The sequence below is a fragment of the Oncorhynchus kisutch genome, linkage group LG29 (genome assembly GCF_002021735.2).
Source record: "Oncorhynchus kisutch isolate 150728-3 linkage group LG29, Okis_V2, whole genome shotgun sequence".
Lineage (NCBI taxonomy): Eukaryota > Metazoa > Chordata > Actinopteri > Salmoniformes > Salmonidae > Oncorhynchus > Oncorhynchus kisutch.
Genome location: NC_034202.2, coordinates 13,561,178 through 13,589,115, shown reverse-complemented (window position 1 = coordinate 13,589,115; position 27,938 = coordinate 13,561,178). Strand labels below are relative to the sequence as shown.

Here is a 27,938-nt window from a genome sequence, read left to right as displayed (position 1 = left end):
CAGCCTCCTCTGGTGTACGTATACTGTAAGTGTGTGTATATGTGTGTGTGAACCAAGGGCATGTTTCACCCTGGGTAAGTAGTGCATTAATGAGAAGTGCCTTTCTCCCAGGACAAAGTATTGCCAGCAGCCAGAGCTACGGTGGCCTACTCAGTCAAACAGACAATTCAATCCAGCCGTTGATATACGACCTGTGGTAATGAGAGGAATTTTAGCGGCATCCGTCTCGGGGCTCAGCAGGTCCGTTCGCTAATAAACATCTTAATGATTGATGATAATTAAACCACTGTGAATAAAAGCTCCAATTACAAAATATTTAAAAGCAGAGGCACTCAAACCCTGCAAACCAATCAATCCTCTCCAGAAAAACTTTAATTATTCATATCGATGCTTTGTTTGAAAAGCAAGTTGAGCGTGCCTGCAGTGAAATATGCCCCCGAGCTGAGAGGAGAGGCAGGGAGAGGCAGGGAGAGGCAGGGAGAGGCAGGGAGAGGCAGGGAGAGGCAGGGAGAGGCAGAGAGCGGGAGGGAGGGAGGGAGAGAGAGAGGGAGAGAGAGAGAAAAAAAAACACGGCTCTCTACAGGACCTTGTATGCTAAAACCAATGACCTCATGAATTTACCCTCTAGGCCTCGTGTTGTGATGTTCAGCAGGTACTATGATTCAATGAGTAGAGAGTGGAATGGAGGGGGTCTCATATGGGGCGGCAGGGTAGCCTAGTGGTTAGAGCGTTGGACTAGTAACCGAAAGGTTGCAAGATCAAATCCCTGAGCTGACAAGGTACAAATCTGTCGTTCTGCCCCTGAACAGGCAGTTAACCCACTGTTCCTAGGCCGTCATTGAAACTAAGAATTTGTTCTTAACTGACTTGCCTAGTAAAATAAAGGTAAAAAATAAAATTAAAATATGCGTGTCACTCTCCTCTTTCTCTCTCATTTACGTACTTCTCTTCTGTATGCTATATCCAGGCTATGTTCTCCTGCTCCATTCATTTGATCTGTCTCAAAGCTCAGACGTAATTAGCAGTCCACCACTAACATGCGTGATAGGAGTAGGGAGTCACGGCAGGCTTATTTATATGGCAGCAGTGCACTCTCGGGCTACATCCCAAACAGCAACCTATTCCCTATGGTCCCTGGTCAAAAGTAGGGCACTATGAAGGGAATAGGGTGCAATTTGGGATCAGTCTGAGTGTTTCCCCACTGATCTGTATGGAGGCAGGGCTCACATTTAGCCCCAGGCAGTGGGTGAGATGGTCAGGGGGTCAGAGACCGATCCAGTGACTTCTACCGACCCTCCCTCCTCAGATCCTCTCTGGTGAGATGGCCTCAGAGAAGGAGGGTGTTTACACCACCTTGCCAAGAAGAGGGAACCCAGCTCCCCCTCAGCAGTGATCTGGATATGATTTACTGTATACATTTTAAAAAAATGTTTTTTTAATTGTACCTTTATTTAAATCAAATATGATTTTGGATGATAATTCTGTTTTTGAATAAACCATTTGTTTAAAATAGCCACTGTGGCTACTTTACTATCCCAGATGTGTAGCAATGGTTATGCTGTTGACTCAAGCAAACAATTTTCTTAGTGAAAAATCAAATCAAACTTTGTTTGCCACATGTGCCGAATACAACAAGTGTAGACTTTACCGTGAAATGCTTACTTACAAGCCCTTAACCAACAGTGCAGTTCAAGAAGAAGAAAATATTTACCAAGTAGGCTAAAACAAAAAGTAACAAACAAACAGTGAGTAGCATCAGTGTACAAGAGGGGGGGGTCTCAATGTAAATTGTCCGTTGGCGATTTTCATTAATTGTTCAGCAGTCTAATGGCTTGGGGGTAGAAGCTGTTGAGGAGCCTTTTGGTCCTAGACGTGGTGCTCCGGTACCGCTTGCCGTGCGGTAGCAGAAAAAAACTATAACTTGGGTGACTGGAGTCTCTGACAATTTTATGGGCTTTACTTTTTATTTTGTTTTTATTTCACCTTTATTTAATCAGGTAGGCCAGTTGAGAAAAAGTTCTCATTTACAACTGCAACCTGGCCAATATAAAGCAAAGCAGTGCGACAAAAACAACAACACAGAGTTACACATAAACAAACGTACAGTCAAAAACACAATATAATATTTTATCTTCAGTGTGTGCAAATGTAGAAGATTAGGGAGGTAAGGCAATAAATAGCCCATAGAGGCAAAATAATACAAATGTAACCTTAACACTGGAGTAATAGATGTGCAGATGATGATGATGATGTGCAAGTAGAGATACTGGGGTGCAAAAGAGCAAGAAGATAAATAACAATATGGGGATGAAGTAGTTGGGTTTGCTATTTACAGATTGGCTGTGTACAGGTACAGTGATCAATAAGCTGCTCTGACATCTGATGCTTAATGTTAGAGAGGGAGATATAAGTCTCCAGCTTCAGTGATTTTGGCAATTAGTTCCAGTCATTGGCAGCAGAGAACTGGAAGTAAAGGTGGCCAAAGGAAGTGTTGGCTTTGGGGATGACAAGTGAAATATACCTGCTGGAGCGCGTGCTACGTGTGGGTGTTGCTACGGTGACCAGTGAGCTGAGATAAGGCGGGACTTTACCTAGCAAAGACTTATAGATGACCTGGAGCCAGTGGGTTTGGCGACGAATATGTAGCAAGGACCAGCCAACGAGAGCATGCAGGTCGCAGCGGTGGGTATGGCGACGAATATGTAGCAAGGACCAGCCAACGAGAGCATACAGGTCGCAGCAGTGGGTAGTATATGGGGCTTTGGTGACAAAATGGATGGCACTGTGATAGACTGCATCCAGTTTGCTGAGTAGAGTGTTGGAGGCTATTTTGTAAATGACATCGCTGAAGTCAAGGATCAGTAGGTTAGTAAGTTTTACGAGAGTATGTTTGGCAGCATGAGTGAAGGAGGCTTTGTTCTGAAATAGGAAGCCGATTCTAGATAACATTTTGGGTTGGAGATACTTAATGTGAGTCTGGAAGGAGAGTTTACAGTCTAACCAGACACCTAGGTATTTGTAGTTGTACCACATATTCTAAGTCAGAGCCGTCCACAGTAATGATGCTAGGCGGGCTGGTGCAGGCAGCAATCGGTTGAAGAGCATGCATTTAGTTTTACTAGCATTTAAAAGCAGTTGGAGGCCATGGAAGGAGTGTTGTATGGCACTGAAGCTCGTTTGGAGGTTTGTTAACACAGTGTCCAAAGAAGAGCCAGATGTATACAGAATGGTGTCGTCTGCGTAGAGGTGGATCAGAGAATCGCCAGCAGCAAGAGCAACATCATTGATGTTTACAGAGAAGAGAATCGGTCCGAGAATTGAACCCTGTGGCACCCCCATAGAGACTGCCAGAGGTCCGGACAATAGGCCCTCCGATTTGACACAAAGAACTCTATCTGAGAAGTATTTGGTGAACCAGGCGAGGCAGTCATTTGAGAAACCAAGGCTATTGAGTCTGCCGATGAGAGTGCAGTGATTGACAGAGTCAAAAGCCTTGGCCAGGTCGATGGCGGTTTATCAATGGCGGTTATGATATCGTTTAGGACTTTGAGCATGGCTGAGGTGCACCCATGACCAGCTGGGAAACCAGATTGCATAGTGGAGAAGGTACGGTGGGATTCGAAATGGTCGGTGATCTGTTTGTTAACTTGGCATTCGAAGGTTTCAGAAAAGCAGGGTAGGGTGGATATTGGTCTATAACAGTTTGGGTCTAGAGTGTCTCCCCCTTTGAAGAGGGGGACGACCGTGGCAGCTTTCCAAGCTTTGGGGATCTCAGATGATACAGGCTAGCAATAGGGGTTGCAACAATTCGGCGGATGATTTTAGAAAGAGAGGGTCCAGATTGTTTAGCCCGGCTGATTTTTAGGGATCCAGATTTTACAGCTCTTTCTGAACATCAGCTGTCTGGATTTGGGTGAAGGAGAAGCGGGGGAGGGGGGCTTGGGCAAGATGCTGCAGGGGTGCAGGGCAGTTGACCTAGGGTAGGGGTAGCCAGGTGGAAAGCATGGACAGCTGTAGAAAAATGCTTATTGAAATGAGCGATTATTGTACATTTATCGGTGGTGACAGTGGATGCCTGGTTGCCTCAATGCAGTGGGCAGCTGGGAGGAGGTGCTCTTATCCTCCATGGATTTTACAGTCTCCGTAAACTTTTTGGAATTAGTGCCACAGGATACACATTTCTGTTTGAAAAAGCTAGTCTTTGATTTCCTAACTGACTGTGTATATTGTTTCCTGACTTCCCTGAAAAGTTGCATATCGCGGGGGCTATTCGATGCTGATGCAGAACGCCACAGGGTGTTTTTGTGCTGGTCAAGGTCAGTCATGTCTGGGGTTAACCAAGGGCTATATCTGTTCTTAGTTCTACATTTTTGGAATGGGGCATGCTTAATTAAGATGGTGAGGAAAGCACTTTTTAAAGAACAACCAGGCATCCTCTACTGACGGGATGAGGTCAATATCCTTCCAGGATACCTGGGCCAGGTCGATTAGAAAGGCCTGCTTGCTGAAGTGTTTTAGGAGCATTTGACAGTGATGAGGGGTGGTAATTTGACAGCGGACCAATTACGGACGCAGGCAATGAGGCAGTGATCGCTGAGATCCTGGTTGAAGACGGCAGAGGTGTATTTAGAGGGCAAATTGGCCAGGATGATATCTAAGAGGGTGCCCATGGGTATGGATTTAGGGTTGTACCTGGTAGGTTCCTTGATAATTTGTGTGAGATTGAGGGCATCTAGCTTAGATTGTAGGATGACCGGGGTGTTAAGCATATCCCATTTTATGTCACCTAACGGTACGAACTCTGAAGATACAGTGAGGGAAAAAAGTATTTGATCCCCTGCTGATTTTGTACGTTTGCCCACTGACAAAGAAATTATCAGTCTATAATTTTAATGGTAGGTTTATTTGAACAGTGAGAGACAGAATAACAACAAAAAAATCCAGAAAAACACATGTCAAAAATGTTATAAATTGATTTGCATTTTAATGAGAGAAATAAGTATTTGACCCCCCTGCAAAATATGACTTAGTACTTGGTGGCAAAACCCTTTTTGGCAATCACAGAGGTCAGACATTTCTTGTAGTTGGCCACCAGGTTTAAGAGTGTGCTCCAAATCTCAGCTCGTTTCCTGTATAATAGACTCCTGGGAGCCAGAAATCTTTCTGATTGAGAGGGGGTCAAATACTTATTTCCCTCATTAAAATGCAAATCAATTTATAACATTTTTGACCTTTAGTTTTTCTGGATTTTTTGTTGTTATTCTGTCTCTCACTGTTAAAATAAACCTACCATTAAAATTATAGACTGGTCATTTATTTTGGCAAACGTACAAAATTGGCAAACGTAGTTGGCAAACAAAATCGGCAGGGGATCAAATACATTGTTCCCTCACTGTAGATGGAGGGGCAATCAATGGTGTCCAGGGCACAACTGGGGGCTGAGGGGGGTCTATAACAAGTGGCAACGGTGAGAGAATTGTTTCTGGAAAGGTGGATTTTTAAAGTAGAAGCTCGAATTGTTTGGGCACAGACCTGGATTGTATGACAGAACTCTGCAGGCTATCTCTGCAGTAGATTGCAACTCCACCCCCTTTGGCAGTTCCATCTTGTTGGAAAATGTTGTAGTTAGGGATGGGAATTTCAGTGGCCTTCCTAAGCCAGGATTCAGACACGGGTAGGACATCAGGGTTGGCGGAATGTGCTAAAGCAGTGAATAAAACAAACTTAGAGAGAAGGCTTCTGATGTTAATTCGGTTACAGAAGTCAACAAATGATAGCGCCTGGGGAATAGGAGTGGAACTGGGTGCTACAGGACCTGGGTTAACCTCTACATCACCAGAGGATGAGTAGGATAAGGGTAAAGGCTATAAGAACTGGTCGGCTAAAGGCTATAAGAACTGGTCGTCTAGTGCGTTCAGAACAGAGAGTAAAAGGAGCAGATTTCTGGGCGTGGAAGAATAGATTCAAGGCATTATGTACAGACAAGGGTATGGTAGGATGTGAGTACAGTGGAGGTAAACCTAGGCATTGAGTGACGATGAGAGAGGTTTTGTCTCTTGAGGCACCAGTTAAGCCAGGTGCCTCAACACCGCGTGTGGGGGGTGGAACAAAAGGGCTATCTAAGGCATATTGGGCAGGGCTGGGGGCTCAGTGAAAACAGTGAAATAAGACAATAATCACTAAAACCGCAATAGACAAAGCATATTGACATTAGGGAGAGGCATGTGTAGCCGAGTGATCATAGGGTCCAATGAGTAGCAATAGGTGAGTCAGGGAGGCGAATCAGTAGTCACTAATACGCTAGGCTAAGCTGGAGACACAGCGATTCAGACAGCTAGTGGGCCGGGGATAGGAGGAGTAGGATAAGGGTAAAGGCTATAAGCAGTGAATAAAATGTTTAGCAATGTCTCAACCGAAGAGCTTGCAAAAGAGGTATTGTAGCCAACGAATTAGCTGGTGAACCTCTTCGTTAAGCCGGGAGATAGCCTCGAGCTAGGCCCAACTTGTGCTTGCTTCGGGACAGGGACGTTAGCCAGGAGTAGCCACTTGGACTGCAGCTAGCTAGCTGCGATGATTCTGTGTAAAGGTTCAGAGCTTGCGTTAGGAATCCGGAGATGTGGTAGAGAAAAAGCAGTACGATATGCTCTGGGTTGATATCGCGCTGTGCAGACTGGCAGGGTTTGACCGACATTGGGTGAGTCGGGTTGCAGGAGAGTATATTCAGTCTGTAGATGGAAAGTGAGATTAAAATATATACGAACGAAAACGAGTTAAACAATATATAAAACGATATTAACACGGAACTAGACGAAACACACATCCGATTGCTACGCTATCTTGGAATTTTACCGCCTATAACACCGCCTATTATATAGGTCCTGGATGGCAGGAAGGTTGGCCCCGGTGATGTACTGGGCCCTTTGTACTACCCTCTGTAGCGTCTTACGGTCAGATGCTGAGCAGTTGCCATGGGGACCCATGACAAATCTTTTCAGTCTCCTGAGGGGCGAAAGGTTTTGTCGTGCCCTCTTCACGACTGTCTTGGTATGTTTGGACCATGATAGATCGTTGGTGATGTGGACACCAAGGAACTTGAAACTCTCGACCTGCTCCACTACAGCCCCGATGATGTTAATGGGGGCCTGTTCGGCCTGCCTTTTCCTGTAGTCCACGATCAGCTCCACTGGCTTGCTCACATTGAGGGAGAGGTTGTTGTCCTGGCACCACACTGCCAGTTCTCTGAACTCCTCCCTAAAGGCCGTCTCGTCGTTGTCGGTGATCAGGCCTACCACTGTTGTGTCATCAGCAAACTTAATGATGCTGTTGGAGTCTTGTTTGGCCACGCAGTCAGGGGTGAACAGGGAATATGGGAGGGGACTAAGTACACACCCCTGAGGGGCCCCAGTGTTAAGGATCATTGTGGCAGACATGTTGTTTCCTACCCTTACCACCTGGGGGCGGCTTGTCAGGAAGTCCAGGATCTAGTTGCAGAGGGAGGTGTTTAGTCCCAGAGTCCTTAGCTTAGTGATGAGCTTTGTGGTCACTATGGTGTTGAATGCTGAGCTGTAGTCGATGAACAGCATTCTCACATAGTTGTTCCTTTTGTCAAGGTGGGAAAGGGCGGTGTGGAGTGCGATTGAGATTTTGTCATCTGTGGATCTGTTGGGGCGGTATGGGAATTGGAGTGGATCTAGGGTGTCCGGGAGGATGCTGTTGATGTGAACCATGACCAACCTTTCAAAGCACTTCATGGCTACCGATTGCTTTGAGTACACGCCCTGGTAGTCCGTCTGGCCCAGCGGCTTTGCGAATGTTGACCTGTTTAGTGGTTTTGTTCACATCGGCTACCGACAGCGTTCTCACACAGTCATCCAGAACAGCTGGTGCTCTCGTGGGTGCTTCAGTGTTGCTTGCCTCGAAGCGAGCATAAAAGGCACTTAGATCATCTGGTAGGCTCCGGTCACTGGGCAGCTGGGTTTCCTTTTGTAGTCCGTAATAGTTTTCAAGCCCTGACACATCCGACGAGCGTCAGAGCCGGTGTAGTAGGATTCAATCGTAATCCTGTATTGACGCTTTACTTGTTTGATGGTTGGTCGGAGGGCATAGCGGGATTTCTTATAAGCGTTTTGATTAGTCTCCCGCTCCTTGAAAGCGGCAGCTCTAGCCTTTAGCTCAATGCAGATGTTGCCTGTAATCCACGGCTTCTGGTTGGGATATGTACGTACAATCTCTGTGGGGACGACGTCATTGATGCCCTTATTGATGAAGCCGATGACTGAGGTGGTGTATTCCTCAATGCCATTGGATAAATCCCGGAACATATTCCAGGCTGTGCTACAAAACAGTCCTGTAGTGTAGCATCCGCATCATCTGACCACTTCCGTATTGAGCAAAGTTACTAGTACTTTCTGCTTTAGTTTTGGCTTGTAAGCAGGAATTAGGAGGATCGAATTGTGGGCAGATTTGCCAAATGGAGGGCGGGGGAGAGCTTTTAGGATTTTTTCTCCCCCCTGGTTGCACATGTGACATGCTGGTAAAAATGGGGTAAAACTGATTTAAGTTTGCCTGCATTAAAGTCCCTGGCCACTAGGAGCGACGCTTCTGGGTGAGCATTTTCTTCTTTGCTTATGGCCTTATAGAGATGGTTGAGAGCGGTCTTAGTGACAGCTTCGTTTTGTGGTGGTAAATAGACGGCTACGAATAATACAGATGACAACTCTCTTTGTAAATTGTGTGGTCGACAGCTTATCATAAGGTACTCTACCTCAGGCAAGAAATACCTCGAGACTTCTTGCACCATCGTGCACCAGCTTTTATTGACAAACAGACACACACCCCCACCCCTCGTCTTATCAGAGGTAGCGTCTCTGTTCTGCCGGTGCATGGAAAATCCCGCCAGCTCTATATTGTCCGTTTCTTCATTCAGCCACATTTCGGTGAAACAACATAAGATGTTAGTTTTTAATGTCCCGTTGGTAGGATAATCTTAATAGTAGGTCATCAATGTATTTTCTAACGATTGCAAGTTAGCAAGAAGAATGGCAGGCATTGGGAGTTTACTCGCTCGCCTACGGATTCTCAGAAGGATCCTCAATCTTTTCCGGCATCTTTTCTTCACGCAAAAAGCGTGGATCTGGGCCTGTTCCAGTGAAAGCAGGATATCTTTCTTGTTGGACTTAAAGGAAAACGTTTCTTTCAGTATGCAAACGTTGTAGATAGAAATGTCATGAATAGAGCTGACGTGATTCCTTACTCTACGTGTCACACGTGTTTGTTCTACACAACACATTTCTATATGTAATCGCTTTTCTGATGTCCAGAAGTTATTTTTGGTCATAAGAGACGGTAGCAGCAACATTATGTACACAATAACATAGTGTTGCATAATGGTTTCCCTGTATGTTTATGTTCATGCTGTCATCATGGTCAGAGTTGTGTTAACATGGAATTCTTCTCCTTTATTCTCCCATAGGACTCACTTCCTGGTCAGTCCGGCGTCCATCTTGACAACGCCGGCTCAGTGTTTGTCAATGAGGCAGCGTTCACCACGTCGAAGGTGCTTAATAACCGCCACATGCACCACCACATACAGCAGCACCAGAGAGGTGGGACCCTGGGGTACGGAGATGACCCTCGAGCCCACAACAGCCTGAACACCATACTGGCCCGCTCCAGCCAGAGACACACGCTCCACCCTGACACAAACACACCCCAGTGCTGGGCGGGGGGTGCCGGTGTCACTGGGTACCTCTACACAACCTCAGGTGGACAGGGGACAGAGCACACACCCAACGGTAAGACCCAGCTCAGTAAAGTTGTGTGAATCCATGTCTGTTAAAAAGATTGTTTATTCACTAATCCTAAATACAGGATGAATTCAGGCTTTCTCTGTTGAATTTGACTGATAACACACAGGATGATATGATGGGATCTGTCATTGACTGCTAAATAGCATATAACTACATGTGGCATCAGCAATATAATAGGCTCTTTTCTCCTGTATCTATCTGTCTGTCTAACACATGATATCATGAGTCCTACCTGTGAGAGAGAAAACACAACCTTTGTACCCACCGTACACAGCAAATGTAATTCAGCACACTACTGCATGCAGCTGTGGTGGTTTATGTATGATACACACACACACCTCCCATCCTGTCTCAGTTTGTCCTTCTTTCCCAGTTAATCAGTGTCTCCTGGCAAAGAAACCCCCCTCAAACCTGACCCCCCCACCCCCCACCAGCCCGGCCCCTTTTCGCCTAGGAGAGAGAAAAAAAATCTATGTTTTCTCTATCTATTGCGCATCGGGGGCCGGGGCGGACAACAGCGTGTGAGTCACGGCTCAGAGCCCATGGCTGATGGGTTGGAACATTGATCTGAAAAATCTTTACAAAACTCATTACAGCACGATTTGTCATCGCAGGAGGAGGAGGGGAGGAAGGGATGAGAGATGCACACACATATTAATCTGTATTTAACTGCTGATGTGTCAGCTGACATCTGTCTGCGTCTGTGTCTCACAGGTTTCAACTGTTATACCTCACTGGTGTAATGTGCATGTAGACATGTACATTACACCAGTGAGGTGAAAGTATTACTAACTATAATGAGGGCCACGTGTTGAATATACACTAGAAGGGATGCTACTGTTTTAATGGCCTGTTTAATGGTTTTCGCTATAGTAAATATCAGCAAAACAGGCTGCTGCATTGTTTACTAAAGATTGCGACCAGAGCACAATCTCTCTCTCCATCGATAGCCTTATTATCCCCTACTGTTATTGACCACACATGAGCCACCGTAGAATCACAGTCTCTTGTCACGAAGACAGAGGTATGGATACTTCTAACCCCATCTACCACAGGGCCTGATCATACATGACATCTTACCCACAATGCATCCCTCTGCGACCCCAGAAAGTCCCCATAATGCACGGCTCCTGTCCAGCTAGAGATGTACAGTATGTTATCTGACTGGTCAGCAGGATTGACGGGTGTTCAAATCAATCAAATAAAATGTTATTTTTCACATGCACCGAATACAACAGGTGTAGATTTGACCATGGAATGCTAACTTACGAGCCCTTTCCCAACAATGCATAGTTAAAAAGTAATACAATAACAAGACTATATACAAGGAGTACTGGTACCGAGTCAATGTGCAGGGGCACGAGAAAATTGAAGTAATATGTACTGTACACGTGGGTAGGGATAAAAGTCACTAGTTAGTCAGGATAGATAATAAACAGAGTAGCAGCAGTGTACGGTATGTGAAGGGTGTGAAAGTGTGTCTATTCTATTTCGGAGTGTGTTTGGCGTCAGTGTGTGTGTGTGTGGGGGTCTGCTTGTGGAACAGCTAATGGGGATCCTAATAATATACCAAATACTAAATGATGGTGTTGGAGTTGTGCCAGCCACGCAGTCGTGGGTGAACAGAGAGTACAGGAAGGGCCCCTCTGTTGAGGGTCAGCATGGCGGATGTGTTGTTGCCTACCCTCACCACCTGGGGCCAGCCTGTCAGGAAGTCCAGGATCCAGTTGCAGAGGGAGGTGTTCAATCCCAGGACTTTTAGCTTTAGTGATGAGCTTGGAGGGCGGTAATGGTGTTGAAGGTGTTCCTGACCTCAAGTTCCTCCACACCGATCTCAACAAAACATTTCTGTATGGACCTTTCTTTGTGCATCGGGGCATTGTCATTCTGAAACAGGGCCAGTCCCCAAACTGTTACCACAAAGTTGGAAGCACAGAGTCATCTAGAATGTCTAGAATAGTATGCTGTAGCGTTAAGATTTCCCTTCACTGGAACTAAGAGGACTAGCCCGAACCATGAAAAACAGCCCCAGACCATTATTCCTCCTCCACCAAACTTTACAGTTGCCACTATGCATTGGGGCAGGTAGCGTTCTCTTAACATCCGCCAAACTCCGATTTGTCCGTCGGACTGCCAGATGGTGAAGCGTGATTCCTCACTCCAGAGAACGCATTTCCATTACAATAGCCGTGAGCTTTACACCACTCCAGACAACGCTTGGCATTGCGCATGGTGATATTATGCTTGTGTGCGGCTGCTCGGCCATGGAAACCCAAATTCATGAAGCTTCCAACGAACAGTTCTTGTGCTGACGTTGCTTCTAGAGGCAGCTTGGACATCGGTAGTGAGTGTTGCAACCCAGGACCGATGATTCTTTTTACACGTGTTTCAGCACTCGGTTGTCCCCTTCCGTGAGCTTGTGTGGCCTAACATTTCGCAGCTGAGCTATTTTTGTTCCTAGACTTTTCCATGTCACAATAACAGCACTTACAGTTGGGCAGCTCTTGCAGGACAGAAATTAGACAAACTGACTTGTCGAAAGGTGACATTCTATGACAGTGCCACGTTGAACGTCACTGAGCTCTTCAGTAAGACTATTTTACTGCCAATGTTTCTCTATGGAGATTGCATGGCTGTGTGCTTGAATTTATACACCTGTGAGCAACGGGTAGCCAAATTAGCCAAATCCAGTCATTTGAAGGGTCTTATGTAGCAAAAGTAGAGACCCAGAGCTACAAAATGGTATATCATACACTGCATTTTTGAGGAAAAATTGGAAAGTAATTCTGCTTTCAAAGTTGATAAACTTGTAAACTTACTTTTGAGAAAAAGGCCTTTGAATGTTTTGGTATCTAGTGAAGAGCTCTTCTTTGTCTACACCCATTCAACATCGTTCACACCATCTAAAGCTTTAGCACAACCCTTCTCGCTTCGCTCTCGGAGCGTTCAGATCGCACACTTGACGATCTGGCCAATGATTTGTTCACCTATGGATAACATGAAAACAGCCTAACTAGCTCTGCTGGCAACAATTTCATTACTCTTTTTTGCCGACGTTTACTAACCCCGGCCATATTCAACGGGTGTTGTACACTTTAGCTTAAGACAAGTAGCTAGCTAGGTAAACAATGACTCTAGTGACTTCCGGCGCCGACAGAGATGGCCGCCTCGCTTCGCGTTCCTAGGAAACTATGCATTTTTTTTTTTTTTACGTGTTATTTCTTACACTAGTACCCCAGGTCATCTTAGGTTTCATTACATACAGCCGAGAAGAACTACTGAATATAAGATCAGCGTCAACTCACCATCAGTACGACCAAGAATATGTTTTTTGCGATGCGGATCCTGTGTTCTGCCTTACAACCAGTGCAACGGAGCGGATTACATGCAGCGACCCAAAAAAACGACTCAGAAAAAGAGGGAAACGAAGCGGTCTTCTGGTCAGACTCCGGAGACGGGCACACCGTGCACCACTCCCTAGCATTCTTCTTGCCAATGTCCAGTCTCTTGACAACAAGGTTGATGAAATCCGAGCAAGGGTAGCATTCCAGAGGGACATCAGAGACTGTAACGTTCTCTGCTTCACGGAAACATGGCTAACTGGAGAGACGCTATCCGAAGCGGTGCAGCCAGCGGGTTTCTCCACGCATCGTGCCGACAGAAACAAACATCTTTCTGGTAAGAAGAGGGGCGGGGGCGTATGCCTTATGACCAACGTGACATGGTGTGATGAAAGAAAAATACAGGAACTCAAATCCTTCTGTTCACCTGATTTAGAATTCCTCACAATCAAATGTAGACCGCATTATCTACCAAGAGAATTCTCTTCGATTATAATCACAGCCGTATATATCCCCCTCAAGCAGACACATCGATGGCTCTGAACGAACTTTATTTAACTCTCTGCAAACTGGAAACGATTTATCCGGAGGCTGCATTCATTGTAGCTGGGGATTTTAACAAGGCTAATCTGAAAACAAGACTCCCTAAATTTTATCAGCATATCGATTGCGCATCCAGGGGTGGAAAGACCCTGGATCATTGTTACTCTAACTTCCGCGACGCATATAAGGCCCTGCCCCGCCCCCCTTTCGGAAAAGCTGACCACGACTCCATTTTGTTGATCCCTGCCTACAGACAGAAACTAAAACAAGAAGCTCCCACGCTGAGGTCTGTCCAACGCTGGTCTGACCAAGCTGACTCCACACTCCAAGACTGCTTCCATCACGTGGACTGGGAGATGTTTCGTATTGCGTCAGACAACAACATTGACGAATACGCTGATTCGGTGTGCGAGTTCATTAGAACGTGCGTTGAAGATGTCGTTCCCATAGCAACGATTAAAACATTCCCTAACCAGAAACCGTGGATTGATGGCAGCATTCGTGTGAAACTGAAGGCGCGAACCACTGCTTTTAATCAGGGCAAGGTGTCTGGTAACATGACTGAATACAAACAGTGCAGCTATTCCCTCCGCAAGGCTATCAAACAAGCTAAGCGCCAGTACAGAGACAAAGTAGAATCTCAATTCAACGGCTCAGACACAAGGGGCATGTGGCAGGGTCTACAGTCAATCACGGACTACAGGAAGAAACCCAGCCCAGTCACGGACCAGGATGTCTTGCTCCCAGGCAGACTAAATAACTTTTTTGCCCGCTTTGAGGACAATACAGTGCCACTGACACGGCCTGCAACGAAAACATGCGGTCTCTCCTTCACTGCAGCCGAAGTGAGTAAGACATTTAAACGTGTTAACCCTCGCAAGGCTGCAGGCCCAGACGGCATCCCCAGCCGCGCCCTCAGAGCATGCGCAGACCAGCTGGCCGGTGTGTTTACGGACATTTTTAATCAATCCCTATACCAGTCTGCCGTTCCCACATGCTTCAAGAGGGCCACCATTGTTCCTGTTCCCAAGAAAGCTAAGGTAACTGAGCTAAACGACTACCGCCCCGTAGCACTCACATCCGTCATCATGAAGTGCTTTGAGAGACTAGTCAAGGACCATATCACCTCCACCCTACCTGACACCCTAGACCCACTCCAATTTGCTTACCGCCCAAATAGGTCCACAGACGATGCAATCTCAACCACACTGCACACTGCCCTAACCCATCTGAACAAGAGGAATACCTATGTGAGAATGCTGTTCATCGACTACAGCTCGGCATTCAACACCATATTACCCTCCAAGCTCGTCATCAAGCTCGAGACCCTGGGTCTCGACCCCGCCCTGTGCAACTGGGTACTGGACTTCCTGACGGGCCGCCCCCAGGTGGTGAGGGTAGGCAACAACATCTCCTCCCCGCTGATCCTCAACACTGGGGCCCCACAAGGGTGCGTTCTGAGCCCTCTCCTGTACTCCCTGTTCACCCACGACTGCGTGGCCACGCACGCCTCCAACTCAATCATCAAGTTTGCGGACGACACAACAGTGGTAGGCTTGATTACCAACAACGACGAGACGGCCTACAGGGAGGAGGTGAGGGCCCTCGGAGTGTGGTGTCAGGAAAATAACCTCACACTCAACGTCAACAAAACTAAGGAGATGATTGTGGACTTCAGGAAACAGCAGAGGGAACACCCCCCCATCCACCCGATGTCACAGGAAGGCCATAAAGATCATCAAGGACATCAACCACCCGAGCCACTGCCTGTTCACCCCGCTGTCATCCAGAAGGTGAGGTCAGTACAGGTGCATCAAAGCTGGGACCGAGAAACTGAAAAACAGCTTCTATCTCAAGGCCATCAGACTGTTAAACAGCCACCACTAACATTGAGTGGCTACTGCCAACACACTGTCAATGACACTGACTCTACTCCAGCCACTTTAATAATGGGAATTGATGGGAAATGATGTAAATATATCACTAGCCACTTTAAACAATGCTACCTTATATAATGTTACTTACCCTACATTATTCATCTCATATGCATACGTAGATATTGTACTCTATATCATCGACTGCATCCTTATGTAATACATGTATCACTAGCCACTTTAACTATGCCACTTGGTTTACATACTCATCTCATATGTATATACTGTACTCGATATCACCTACTGTATCTTGCCTATGCTGCTCTGTACCATCACTCATTCATATATCCTTATGTACATATTCTTTATCCCCTTACACTGTGTATAAGACAGTAGTTTTTTGGAATTGTTAGTTAGATTACTTGTTCGTTATTACTGCATTGTCGGAACTAGAAGCACAAGCATTTCGCTACACTCGCATTAACATCTGCTAACCATGTGTATGTGACAAATAAAATTTGATTTGATTTGATGAACCTAGCTAGGTAAACAACATGTAAGATCACACACATCACGTAATGTTAGCTAACGAGCCAACCAGCTAACGTTAGCTAGTTAAACAACAATGAACATAGTACCAAATCATGTCATTACTACCCTGCATGAATCTGCTGGGAGCTAACCAACCAGGTTCAACGTTAGCTAGCTAACATTAGGCTCTAACTAGCAAAGCAAACGGCTCTGGGACACGAATGATAATGTCATACACGTAACGTTAGCTAGGGAGCTAGCTAGCTAACAGTACACTTTAGCTTGAAATGAAACCACTTTCTGTCAAAATTAGACACGTGTTATATCTGCGTTCAACAGGATTACCAACACAGACTGACCAGCTCAAATAGACAGATGCCTTCTATATGGTAGACCAATCCAAACTCCTCTCTTGGTATGTTCAGCCCACTCATTATCTCAGCCAATCATGGCTAGTGGGAAGGTTGGTGTCTGTTTCTGTGGCTTAACCAACGTGGCTCGTAATTTAACTATTTTATTTGTATTGCAGATTGCATACAAGTTTGTTATTAAGGCACATGAAAGTTCACATGTTCCTGAAGGCATTTCTGCCTAAAAATGCATTTTGACCAAAAAAACAACAACATTCAAATAAATGGCTCTTCTGTGAAGTCGTAACTTGCGACATACGCCTTGTTTCCTGAAATGGGTCACATATAAAACATACATTATACTTACAGTGAAGCCGCTCGACCATCTACACCACATTAGTCATCTAACAGAATCCCATCCACATACTTTTGTATATACAGTGTATCTCACCTTCTTACCTTCTATTGATCTCATAGACGGTATAAGATCTAACCACAATACATAATTCATTACTATTTAATGCATTGTATTTGGTGGTATACTGTATTAGTGCACTCCGAGTCTGTATACGATCCCACATTACAGAACTCTCACATCCCACAACTAGAATAGCTTCCAGGAAGCCAATATCTCACCTTGAATATTTTTTTCTATAGAGTTTATTTAGCTAGTATTTGATCCAAAAAAGGTCTTATTTCAGATGGAAATCCTCCATCCTCCATATCTTGCTCAGAGCTATCAGAAGTTTGATTCTATTTCTCATCCTCTCCTCCAGGTGTGGACTGTTCTGCTCCCTCACACAGGGCCTTTGGGATTGTTCCTTCTCTCAGGATTTCCATAATGTACTCCTGCACAGTGATAATGGAAAAACTGGAAAGATTGAATTTCCTGAAACAACTTTTGATCCACTGATTCCAATCAGATATTCTCATCTCGCCTAGCTGTTGAATAATTATGGCCTTTTGAAAATAAGTAATGTACCAGAATACTAGTTTGCTTCTGAAAAGAAAGATGTGATGAAAGCTATGAAGATCAGTGCTCAGTATGACAGTGTAGTGAGTTATTGTCCTGGACCCATAGAAATAGAATCTCATTGTAGTTCTGTGAGTGTCCCTTAGTGTGAAGATAATCCTGATTCACTGGCCTTTTAATGAATTGACAAGCCTCCTGACATTACACTTGGTGTTAAATTCATTCAAAATATCCCATTGCATTTTATGTCACTGATTTGAACAGTAATCCCCTTCTATTACATTTCCAAAATGGCCTCCATTTCTTGTAGCCTTCCGATCAGTCTGACCCACGTCCCTGTGAGGAGTGTAGTGACAGTAAGATAGTAAGAAAGTCTGTTTCCTATGGTTTTACAGTACAGCCCTGTCTATCAGAACCCAGTGAAAAACCTAAGATCATGGCTAACAGTGACACACACACACACACACACACACACACACACACACACACACACACACACACACACACACACACACACACACACACACACACACACACCAGTGGTATTCAGGCAGTCAAACACATTCTGTGGCGGCAGGTAGCCTAGTGGTTAGAGCGTTGGGCCAGTAATTGAAAGGTTTGCTGGATCAAACCCCTTAGCTGACAAGGTAAAAATCTGTCGTTCTGCACCTGAACAAGGCACTGTTCCCCGGTAGGCTGTCATTGTAAATAAGAATTTGTTCTTAACTGACTTGCCAAGTTAAATAAATGTTCAATTCAAATAAAACAATTCCTGTGGGAACACAATAAGGCGATTTTATAGACCACACAATCTTTTACCACAGCACACCAGCTCTACTGCTAGACAGTATCCACCCCTCTGGACGTAACTCACCCCACCTAATGGTTTAATGGTCGAACACTCCCTTCACTCACTCCAAGGCCATGGCTATGCACCTGTCCTACGCATGCACACACACACAAGCACACACTTGCGTGTGCACGTACATACACACATGCACAACTGCATGCACGCCACAGGTTGTTGGTGGCACCTTAATTGGGGAGGACAGGCTTGTGGTAATGGCTGGAGCGGAAAAGGTGGAATGGTGTCAAATACATTGATCACCTGGTTTCCATTTCTTTGATGTCATTCCATTTGCTCCGTTCCAGACATTATTATGAGCTGTCCTCCCCTCAGAAGCCTCCTGTGATGCACACATCAACACAAACACAGAGACACACACACTCTCCCTCCTTCCTCATTCTGAGGGCCCCATCTGGGCCTGCAGGTGTCATTTTTGTTCCTAATGATAATGATGACAGTGCCAAAATGACAACAGTCAGTGAAACTCTTTTTTAAGTAAAAGAGAAAAGAGATGTTATCAATGGCTGAACTGAGGCTGTGTTATTCATTGAATTTCTTGTGCTGAGAGGAAACAGGACACTACTGCATGCAGCTGCAGTGGTTGATGTATGACACACACACACCCACACACACACACACACAGCTGCAGTGGTTTATGTATGACACACACACAACCACACACACATCCACACACAGCTGCGGTCGTTGATGTATGACACACACACCCCCACACACACCCCCCTACACACAGCTGCGGTGGTTGATGTATGTAGTTAGAGAGGAGATGGATGAGGCTCAACAACTTTAGGATGAGCTCATTATAGTGGGCAGTCAGCCGCGTCCATCCTGATGGGCTATTTATCTAGTTAGCTGTTCTATTATTTTATATTTTCTTTCCTGTTCAGTTTCTCTTCATCCCACTTTCTCCTTTGTCGTTCCCTCCTCCCTTCTCTCCTCTGGCTCTGTGTTTCGTTTAAAATTATTATTGTTCATGTCTGGCTGTTGTATGTGAGAGAGATAGTTAAAGGTTTATCTCAATACTTTCTGGGTAACAATTAAATACCTTTGATTGTTTTCAATTAAAATGGTACAAAATAAACAAAGCTTAAGCAACAATTTTAGTAGGACTAGTGCTACGCGATTAACCAAAATGTTGATGATTTTTTAAACAAATTGACCGACGTCGGTTCAATTATTTCAATTCCATTTCGTTCCGTTTTTTTCTGTGAGCTCAATGTGCACCTTGCACTGCATTTTCTCTAGAGATAAACCAGATCATGCCCGAACGGTGCAATGTAGTAGGGATTTTCCAACAGATGTTCTACAACGTTCTACATAGTTTATGGCAGAAAACGTTATAATGAACTAAAATGACCATGATCCATCGTGTGGCTACTTGGCCGGTCTGTGTTTCTTTCACCTCATGTCCACCAGATGCATGAAACTCTTTGGGTTCCAGCGGAAGTCAATCATTGTCAATGGAGAAGTCCGCAATGCTACGTTGGGGGTGATGCACTAGGCTAGCCGGCCGTAACCGGGAGACCCATGAGGCGGCGCATAATTGGCCCAGCGTTATCCGGGTTAGGGGAGGGTTTCGCCTGACGGGATGTCCTTGTCCCATCGCGCTCTAGCGATTCCTTGTGGCGGGCCAGGCGCCTGCAAGCTGACTTCGGTTGCCAGTTGTACGGTGTTTCCTCCGACACATTGGTGCGGCTGGCTTCCGGGGTAAGCGAGCAGTGTGACATGAATCAATGTTCTACACTGCTTCTTGACACACTGCTCGCTTAACCCGGAAGCCAGCCGCACCAACGTGTCGGAGGAAACACCGTACAACTGGCGACCAAAGTCTGCTTCTTGGCACACAGCGTCGTGTTTCGGAGGACGCATGGCCCTCGACCTTCGCCTCTCCCGAGTCCGTACGGGAGTTGCAGCTATGGGATAAGACTGTTAACTACCAATTGGATATCATGAAAAGGGGGTAAAATGACAAAAAATGACAAAAAAGTAAAGTACGTTGAATGGTTAATAAATGATGAGCAGTTACAACATTCAACCCATAGTGCATTTAATGATTCAAAAAAATATTCTAACCGAAACCAACTTCAAAAAGCACTAATCGCTCAGCACTAGCTAGGACTGTCTGGGAGTGGTCTGAGTGGGGCGGGGAAAACTGAAAACGAGCTGTTATTGGAACTCTCTTTTTTTATCGGTCTATTAACTAATTTACCACCTGGTGATATCACCAGCCAGGCCAAAACTCCATCCCACCAATTTCAGGTGGTCTTTTCAAACCGCTCTTACACTAAAAGGGCATTATCATAATTTTCACGATATCACAGTATTATTCCAATCTCATAGTGTGGAAATATATATAAAACACAGGAAAATCATGTACTGAGCCTTTAATGCTGGTGGTTGGTTAAGTTTGAATATCTATGATTAATATCTATGATTAATTGCTTAAAGGGATACTTCATCCAAATTACATAATGGTTTCCTATTGACAAGGTATGACAGCAATCCATGCTTTGGTTTAGTTTCCCTGGCACTGTTTCCACTTGCTAACGTTATAGCATTTGTGGCACAAATCCCATTCAAGTCATGGGACCAATATTAGCATTTTTCGCAGTATGTTCAAATCATCTATAAGTAACATTGCGTTTTGCTTCACTTGTAGATACTTTTGTGGCATTTTGTAATATGTGTCATTTTGTATTATGGGTGAACTATCTCTTTAATATGAATGAATATAAACATAATGTATTTATACCCATACAGATATAAACACACACAGCTATGTGAGGGAGACGTGGTCCTCGACGGCAACTGTGTCTGGACAATATCCGGGTGCACCTCACCATGGCGATCACCAACTGGTCCTCTCCTCCTTGGTCCCACTGGAGACGGAGAGTGTGGATGGGGAGGAGGGGGGAGAGGAGAACATTGTGTACCTCTGAGGCTGGACAAACAGACCTTAAACCCTCTGGTTCAAATCCAGGACTCAAAAGACTTGATATGGATTTAGGAAGGCTCAGAATCACAGACTGGATTGACTTTGATGGCTCAGACTGGACAGTAAATAGCTAGGCCAGGTTTTAAGAAGAACCAGATCTGGCACATATAAAGTAATCTCCCTTCCCCATCATTCTTTGCCCCTCTGCCCTCTGTGTTCTGTGCCAGGTGCCCTCCATATGTGTCTCCAAGTGTTGCCTGTTAGAGAGACTTTTACACTGCTATATGTTTATACTTGTCCATGAATGTACAGTGTGTGTATCCGTCTCTGTTTAGAGTTCAGCTCCAGGGCTGCCACCGGGCCTTTGTGCCTGAGGCCCTCCATTGACATAATTAATTTCTCTGTTTCCCCTGCCCAACCCTACTGCAGTGCCTTCCCCCTTTTTCCTCACCCCCGTATCAGTCTCCATCTCTCTGTTTCCCTGGCCCACACTGCCCTAAGTCTGCTTCAGTCTACCTCTCTCTGTCCCTCCCTTGTCCTTTAGTCCCCATCCGTCCAGCGCTATTTATTAGGCTCTCCCCAAATGAAATGGTGTCTACTCTGTTACCACAGGGGAAAAAGAGAGAGCAGAGGGTCAGATATCACTAGAAAGGCTGAATCTCTACAGTCGGTCTGTGGTTGATTGTCTAGTGGCGGAATAAACTGCTGCTCGCCCATTCATCAGACAAGCTCTATTTACAAGGCGAGCGGGATGCGGCATACACATTAGATGTGAAGGATGAGGTGAAATGCCATGATCAGAAGGGATTTGGTGTGTTTCTCAGCCTGTCTGGCTACGCCTTTGTTTTCATCTGAAGGACTTGTGATTTTAAGGAATAATGTTGTGACTATAGCAATCCATCAATGATACAGTAGCGTACACTGCACTACTACCGCCTATATGATGAAGTACAGATTTTATTAGGGTCAACTGCATATCGGGGTCAAAAACCATAGGGCAGAAACATTCCTATACTGTATGTTCAATGAACTTTGAAGTATTACATCTGTGACAGAGTGCACTCTATATGTAAACAATACTTTGGATGTGAATGATACCAAATATGTCAATTTTCTTTATTTTCTTTAAATAGTTTTTTATGATTCTTAAAAAAAAAAAAAAACATTTTTACATTGTTTTCATCAAGGCACATATTTCATAGCATGTTGTTTCTTGTACTTGGTGTTCAGTCATTTAGGATTTTGTCTGACATATAGTTACTATATTAGCAAAGTCTACGTGTCAGTAGTAGTTGGGAAGTCAGCCTGGTATCAGTTTATATGCACCACATTGTGATGCCTCACATCTTTTTAGCAAAAGCATCACAATGTGATGCACGGCAATGATATTGTAATGGGGTAGTAAGCTATGGTTGAAGGGTGACTGATGAAATTAATCTTGTACGCACTTAAGAGGTGACCTTGCTTTTTTCACTAAGAGCTGTACCATTGCACTTGAATATTCATATTCTACTTTAGTGCCAATATGTTTTGTTTTTTAATGACCATTGAGATGTCCTGAAAGTCAGCCTTTAGCTGTCCTGCAGCCACCATTAAAAACAAAAATAAAGCGTTAAGCCTAAAGGACATTGTAGGGTGTGTCCTGAATGGTTAACTATTCCCTATATAGTGCTCCAGGTTTGACCATGGCCCATGGGGCTCATGGGGCTCTGGTCAAAAGTGTGAAAAATATAGAGAATACTGTGCCATTTGGAAGTCGGCCGTAGTATCTAGTTATACACAAGGGTATTGTAATAGGTAGCTTTATCGACGTACATATAAAACAGCACAATGGTTATGTTACGATTTTTGTTGTCGATACTATGTGATACAGTCGATTTACTTTTATGTGTATATTTCACTGCCTTCATTTATTTATAGTCGATGAGCTTTATCGCTGTTTTATAAGTACTCCTTGTTGGGTTATGTTATGTTGTACGTTGGATTGGTCTGTAGTGCATCATAACACGGAGATATGGTTATGTACATTGTCTTGTTTACATCATTACTCTCTATTAGATATCGTGGAATATAAATGCAAATCATTTATATGTGTTTGTTTGTATTGTTATTATACGGCTTCTTCTGAAACACGAATGTAACAGGAGGGTAAAACCATAGGAATAGGTTGAGAATTCCTTCAAATTCTATGGGTAAAACCACCAAACTGACATCCCTTTCGGTTCAGTACACTGTAACACTACCTCAGTCATGTTGACTTGACTGAGAGAGTTCTGTATACCAGTCAGTGGTTTGAACGTGCCTGTTATTGGAATATGTTATGTGGGGATAGATGGTGTTCAGCTGGCCCAGTCATCCGCCCTATATAGACACGTACAAATGCAGACACCTTGATGAATCGACACACAGGTGCCAGAGGTGGCAGGTGGCAAGCCAGCAGGTGCATCGCTTCACTCGCTGGCTCTAAGGTTAGTATGACATGCCTGCCTGTCTCCCTAAACATGAATAAGATATACAACAGCCCTCTTACCTCAACCCCCCCCCCCACCTCTACCCTCTCTCTCTACCCCTCCCTCTCCCTTATTTTCTCCTCCTATAATCTCTCCAGGGAGTGAAATTGGAGGGTAGTAGAAGAGGACTTATCTTTTTGCTGACCTTGATGGGTTTGTTTAGTCCCAGTGTTTGATCTCCTTCTATTCTCCAGGTGGCCTCTTTCGTGTTTCCACTGTTTCCATTACCCTTATTTCCCAATAGCCAGCTCTGCAGCTCAAACTGAGATTAGTCTTTGCAATATCAGCGCTTTGAGTCTCTGGTGGCATACCTAGTCTAATTGGATTTGCGTGGGTGCGTGCGGCATAGGATTGTTGTACTGTATCAGTATGTTGAAGCTGGAGCAGAAAGCGAGAGTAGCATGAAAATGAAAATGTTCCTTTTGTTTTATTTTAACTCTCCAGAACCTTCACAAAGGGACTCGCTTCCGGATGTTACCATGGCAACCTGGCAGGGGCTGCCAAAGGGAGTGAAGCGGAAGGAGAGGCTGGAGCACTGTGTAAGTGTGTGTGTGTGTGTGTGTGCACAAATGTGTGTGTGTTCACTAGAGAAGCATGCAGGTCTGAATAAAGATGAGCTCTCAATGGGGGACTGACACAAACACATACAATGGAGATATTTAAGGGGAAACATTGTTAGGCTGGTAACTGGTGAGACCAAAGTTGCTAGTGGCAATACAGTATCAATCAATCAAATGTATTTCTTAAGTCAGATGGTGGTCACACCAAATACTGACCGGTTTTCTGTTTCACGCCGCTACCTTAAATTTTATTCTTTTATCTATGACCAACAGATGCATATCTTTATTGCCAGTCATGTAAAATCCATAGATTAGGGCCTAATGAATTTATTTCAATTGACTGATTTCCTTATATGAACTGTAATTGTAAAATCTTTTACATTTGTTTGTTTATACACTATATATACAAAAGTATGTGGACACCCCTTCAAATTAGTGGATTCGGCTATTTCAGCAACCCCCGTTGCTGACAGGTGTATAAAATCGAGCACATAGCTATGCTATCTCCATAGACAAACATTGGCAGCAGAATGGCCTTACTGAAGAGCTCAGTGACTTTCAACGTTGCACCGTCACCATCGTTTTTTCCTCCTGTATTGCAGGAGGGAGAGAGAAGCCAAGCAGCTGCTCAAGCATGGAGAGGGGTAAGGGCAGTGTGGTGTGTGTCTGTGACTGACAAGGGGAGCAGGGATGGGAGAGAGAGAGAGATAGTAATCAAGTCGACTCGCGCTGGTCGACTAACATACAGTAGCGGTGCGTGTGTAAAACAGTGGGGAAGCCAAGACAGAATAAAATCCATATTAACAACCTTTGTATTTGCGCTATAACCTGTTAGTTCATACTGTTTGCTGGGGGTCTCGAGTGGTGCAGCGGTCTAAGGCACAGCATCTCAGTTCTTGAGGCATCACTACTCCACTACTACACTCGGGTTCGAATCCAGGCTGTAACACAACTGGCCGTGATTTGCACAACTGGCCCAGCGTCGTCCGGGTTTGGCCTGTGTAGGCCGTCATTGTAAATAAGAATTTGTTCTTAACTGACTTTCCTAGTTAAATAAAAGTATGCCTTGCCACCGTGATATATTTTGGGCTCCCGAGCGGGGCAGCGGTCTAAGGCGCTGCATCTCAGTGCAAGAGGTGTCACGTCACTACAGTACCTGGTTAGAATCCAGGCTATATCACATCCGGCCGTGATTTGGAGTCCTATAGGGAGGCGCACAATTGGCCCAGCGTCGTCCGGCCTTGGCCGGGGTAGGCCATCATTGTAAATAAGAATTTCTTCTTAACTGACTTGCCTAGTAAAATAAAGGTTGTTTCATCACAAAACTGGAGACCAACGTCTGTCCAGTGAAGTCCATAAAGCATATTGCATTGAACAAACAGTTACATGACCTACAGCAGGGTCAAGCAATTTAATGTTTCCAACATTTTCGGACTACTAAACAACTAATGATTTAGAACCACGGAGAGTTAACGCAAGTTGGAGGCGTTGCCTCCACTAATTCCATCACCATTTCAACTTCAACATTTCAACATCATCAAATCACCTATGCTTAGTCTAATACAGTGACGACTAAAATATACCAAAAACAATTTAGTCCAATCAAAGTAAGCTAATATGATGTGGCTGTCCATGGTACTGATTTGTGTGTGTGTGTGTGTGTGTGTGTGTGTGTGCGCGCAAGTAGAAAAACATGTTGACTCACTAACCCTACTTGTAGAGAAACGCCAATGCCAATCTCCTCTCTTTCATGTTGACGAAACAGTCTATGACTTTGTCATATAGTACACGATTTTAGTTTTTGTTGTCCTAGGCTACCTGGCTAAAATGCTTGCTTGCTCGCCTAACTTCCTTTTATGACGCAATGATGCGCCAGGACAGCTAATTAACATTAGCCTACTACAACTAACTACATATTGAACTTCCATCCTGCCAGGGACACAATGTATGAATTAATTGTTGGATCTGAATTACTGTTATAATCATTGGCCAGTACAGAGATTTAATACAAATTCATTGAAAGTCCACATTTCTATCTCCATCCATGGCTAATTTAGGAAAGGGACGATTTTAGCTAGCTAGCCACCGGAGGACAATGACACAACGAGATGAAACATTTAACGTTTTTTCTGTAAATTCCGTTTTGCTTTTGATGTGATTGTTGTGAAGCGAAATTGTTGTTGTTGTTTTGCTCCAGGACCATTCACAGCTTACTCAGTTTAGCTCAACGCTGATTGGCTATAATTCTTTTATGAAGGGAGACCAAATGCTCTCTGGCTCCCGATGCATTCAATGCTACCGGCGGCAACAATGTCATACTCTTTTTGAGCAGACAACATCAGATAGATGGGCTATACATACTGAGACAGAGCGGATGAGATACATTCAGCCTCTTATGAATAAAAAAAGGCGAAAGATGCAATATGTTATGTATTTTTCTTATTTGCTTGGTACATTTTTGAGGAAGCCTGACTTCCCTTGGCATCGATGAATACACAACACTGCTAACCTATTGCTAGATATTTATCATCTCATCTAATTACACATAGTACCTGTCTAGACAGCATCAAATCGAGAGAAGCTAGTTAAGCTATCTAGCTAGTGTTAGCTAGGCTAATTGAGACTACATAACTTTAACTGTGTGCTTTCTCCCCTTCCTACAGTAAATAACAACTCCATTCAGATTATTATAAGTAGCAGCTTGCTTGTTGGCTCTTGGTGTTGTAACCTGTCCTTTTTAAATGTAACTTTTAGTTTTGTAATTTTAATTCCATTTTCCATTGATTAGCCTAGATATCTCCTAATAACTTGCCACAGAGTCTCTAGCTCCTATGACTGTAGCCTAGTGCGTTTTGATGTCTTGTGATTGGTTGACAACAAGAAGTTACACGCGCCACTCTCGTGGAAAGCAAGAACAGCGGCATCATAAATGATCAAATGTTCATTCTCTCTCTGCAGGAAGTGTGATGTAGACCATCTGTGTTGTGAATTCATGTGGAATTTTATACATTTTTCTTATCATTTTAACAGACAAACTATAAAATTGTCTGTTAAGAAAAATTATCCATTAGTCACCTCCCTACTTCTGAGTCATCTGCCCCAGAGGAACGTTGTGTGTGTGTGTGTGTGTGTGTGTGTGTGTGTGTTCACAACCGCGGAGTGTTGAGAATGCAGAGTGCTTATGCCCTCCCCATGGGGAACTGTAATGATTTCTGTGGGCGTTTGGAATAAAACTGTCCAGACCAAATATAAATAACAACCATTAAAACACATCCAGCCGAGGAGGGATTTTATTAGAGATACCAACAATATACAGCATTTATGCAACTTATTGGATTCCTCTCTGGCTGATATATGGTGACACACTAGCCTCGGTATAACTACAGTCTAGTGTGTTTGGCATCAAAACAAGCTTTATGGGAGGAAAATCAACTTTAGGTGTAACAATTTTTTTTCTCATTTATTTTTTATTTCGTTTTACAACTTCCATAAACTAGTTTTCCCCGGGCAGTAGGGCTGTGGTGGCATGCCAGGGTTACATGAGGAATGGTCATAGCAGTGGAGTATGAAGGTTTGGAATTTGAGAACATTAGTTGCCATTGCTTAGATCTATGGATATCACATGACTGAGCAGGGCTGCAGCCATG

The 27,938-nt window shown here is 44.4% G+C and overlaps 1 protein-coding gene across 4 annotated transcripts in view; it reads left to right on the top strand.

Moving 5' to 3' along the window:
• The window catches only part of arhgef28a (Rho guanine nucleotide exchange factor (GEF) 28a), a 127,004-nt gene extending 103,693 nt beyond the window's left edge, over positions 1-23,311 (top strand). For all 4 annotated transcript variants that reach the window (XM_031808824.1, XM_031808823.1, XM_020466279.2 and 1 more), the window contains 2 exons: positions 9,473-9,794; positions 21,047-23,311. In XM_031808824.1, coding sequence (XP_031664684.1) covers positions 9,473-9,794; positions 21,047-21,225 — 501 coding nt within the window. In that variant the 3' untranslated portion in view covers positions 21,226-23,311. The remainder of the gene's footprint in view (positions 1-9,472; positions 9,795-21,046) is intronic.
• Positions 23,312-27,938: the final 4,627 nt, after the last annotated feature.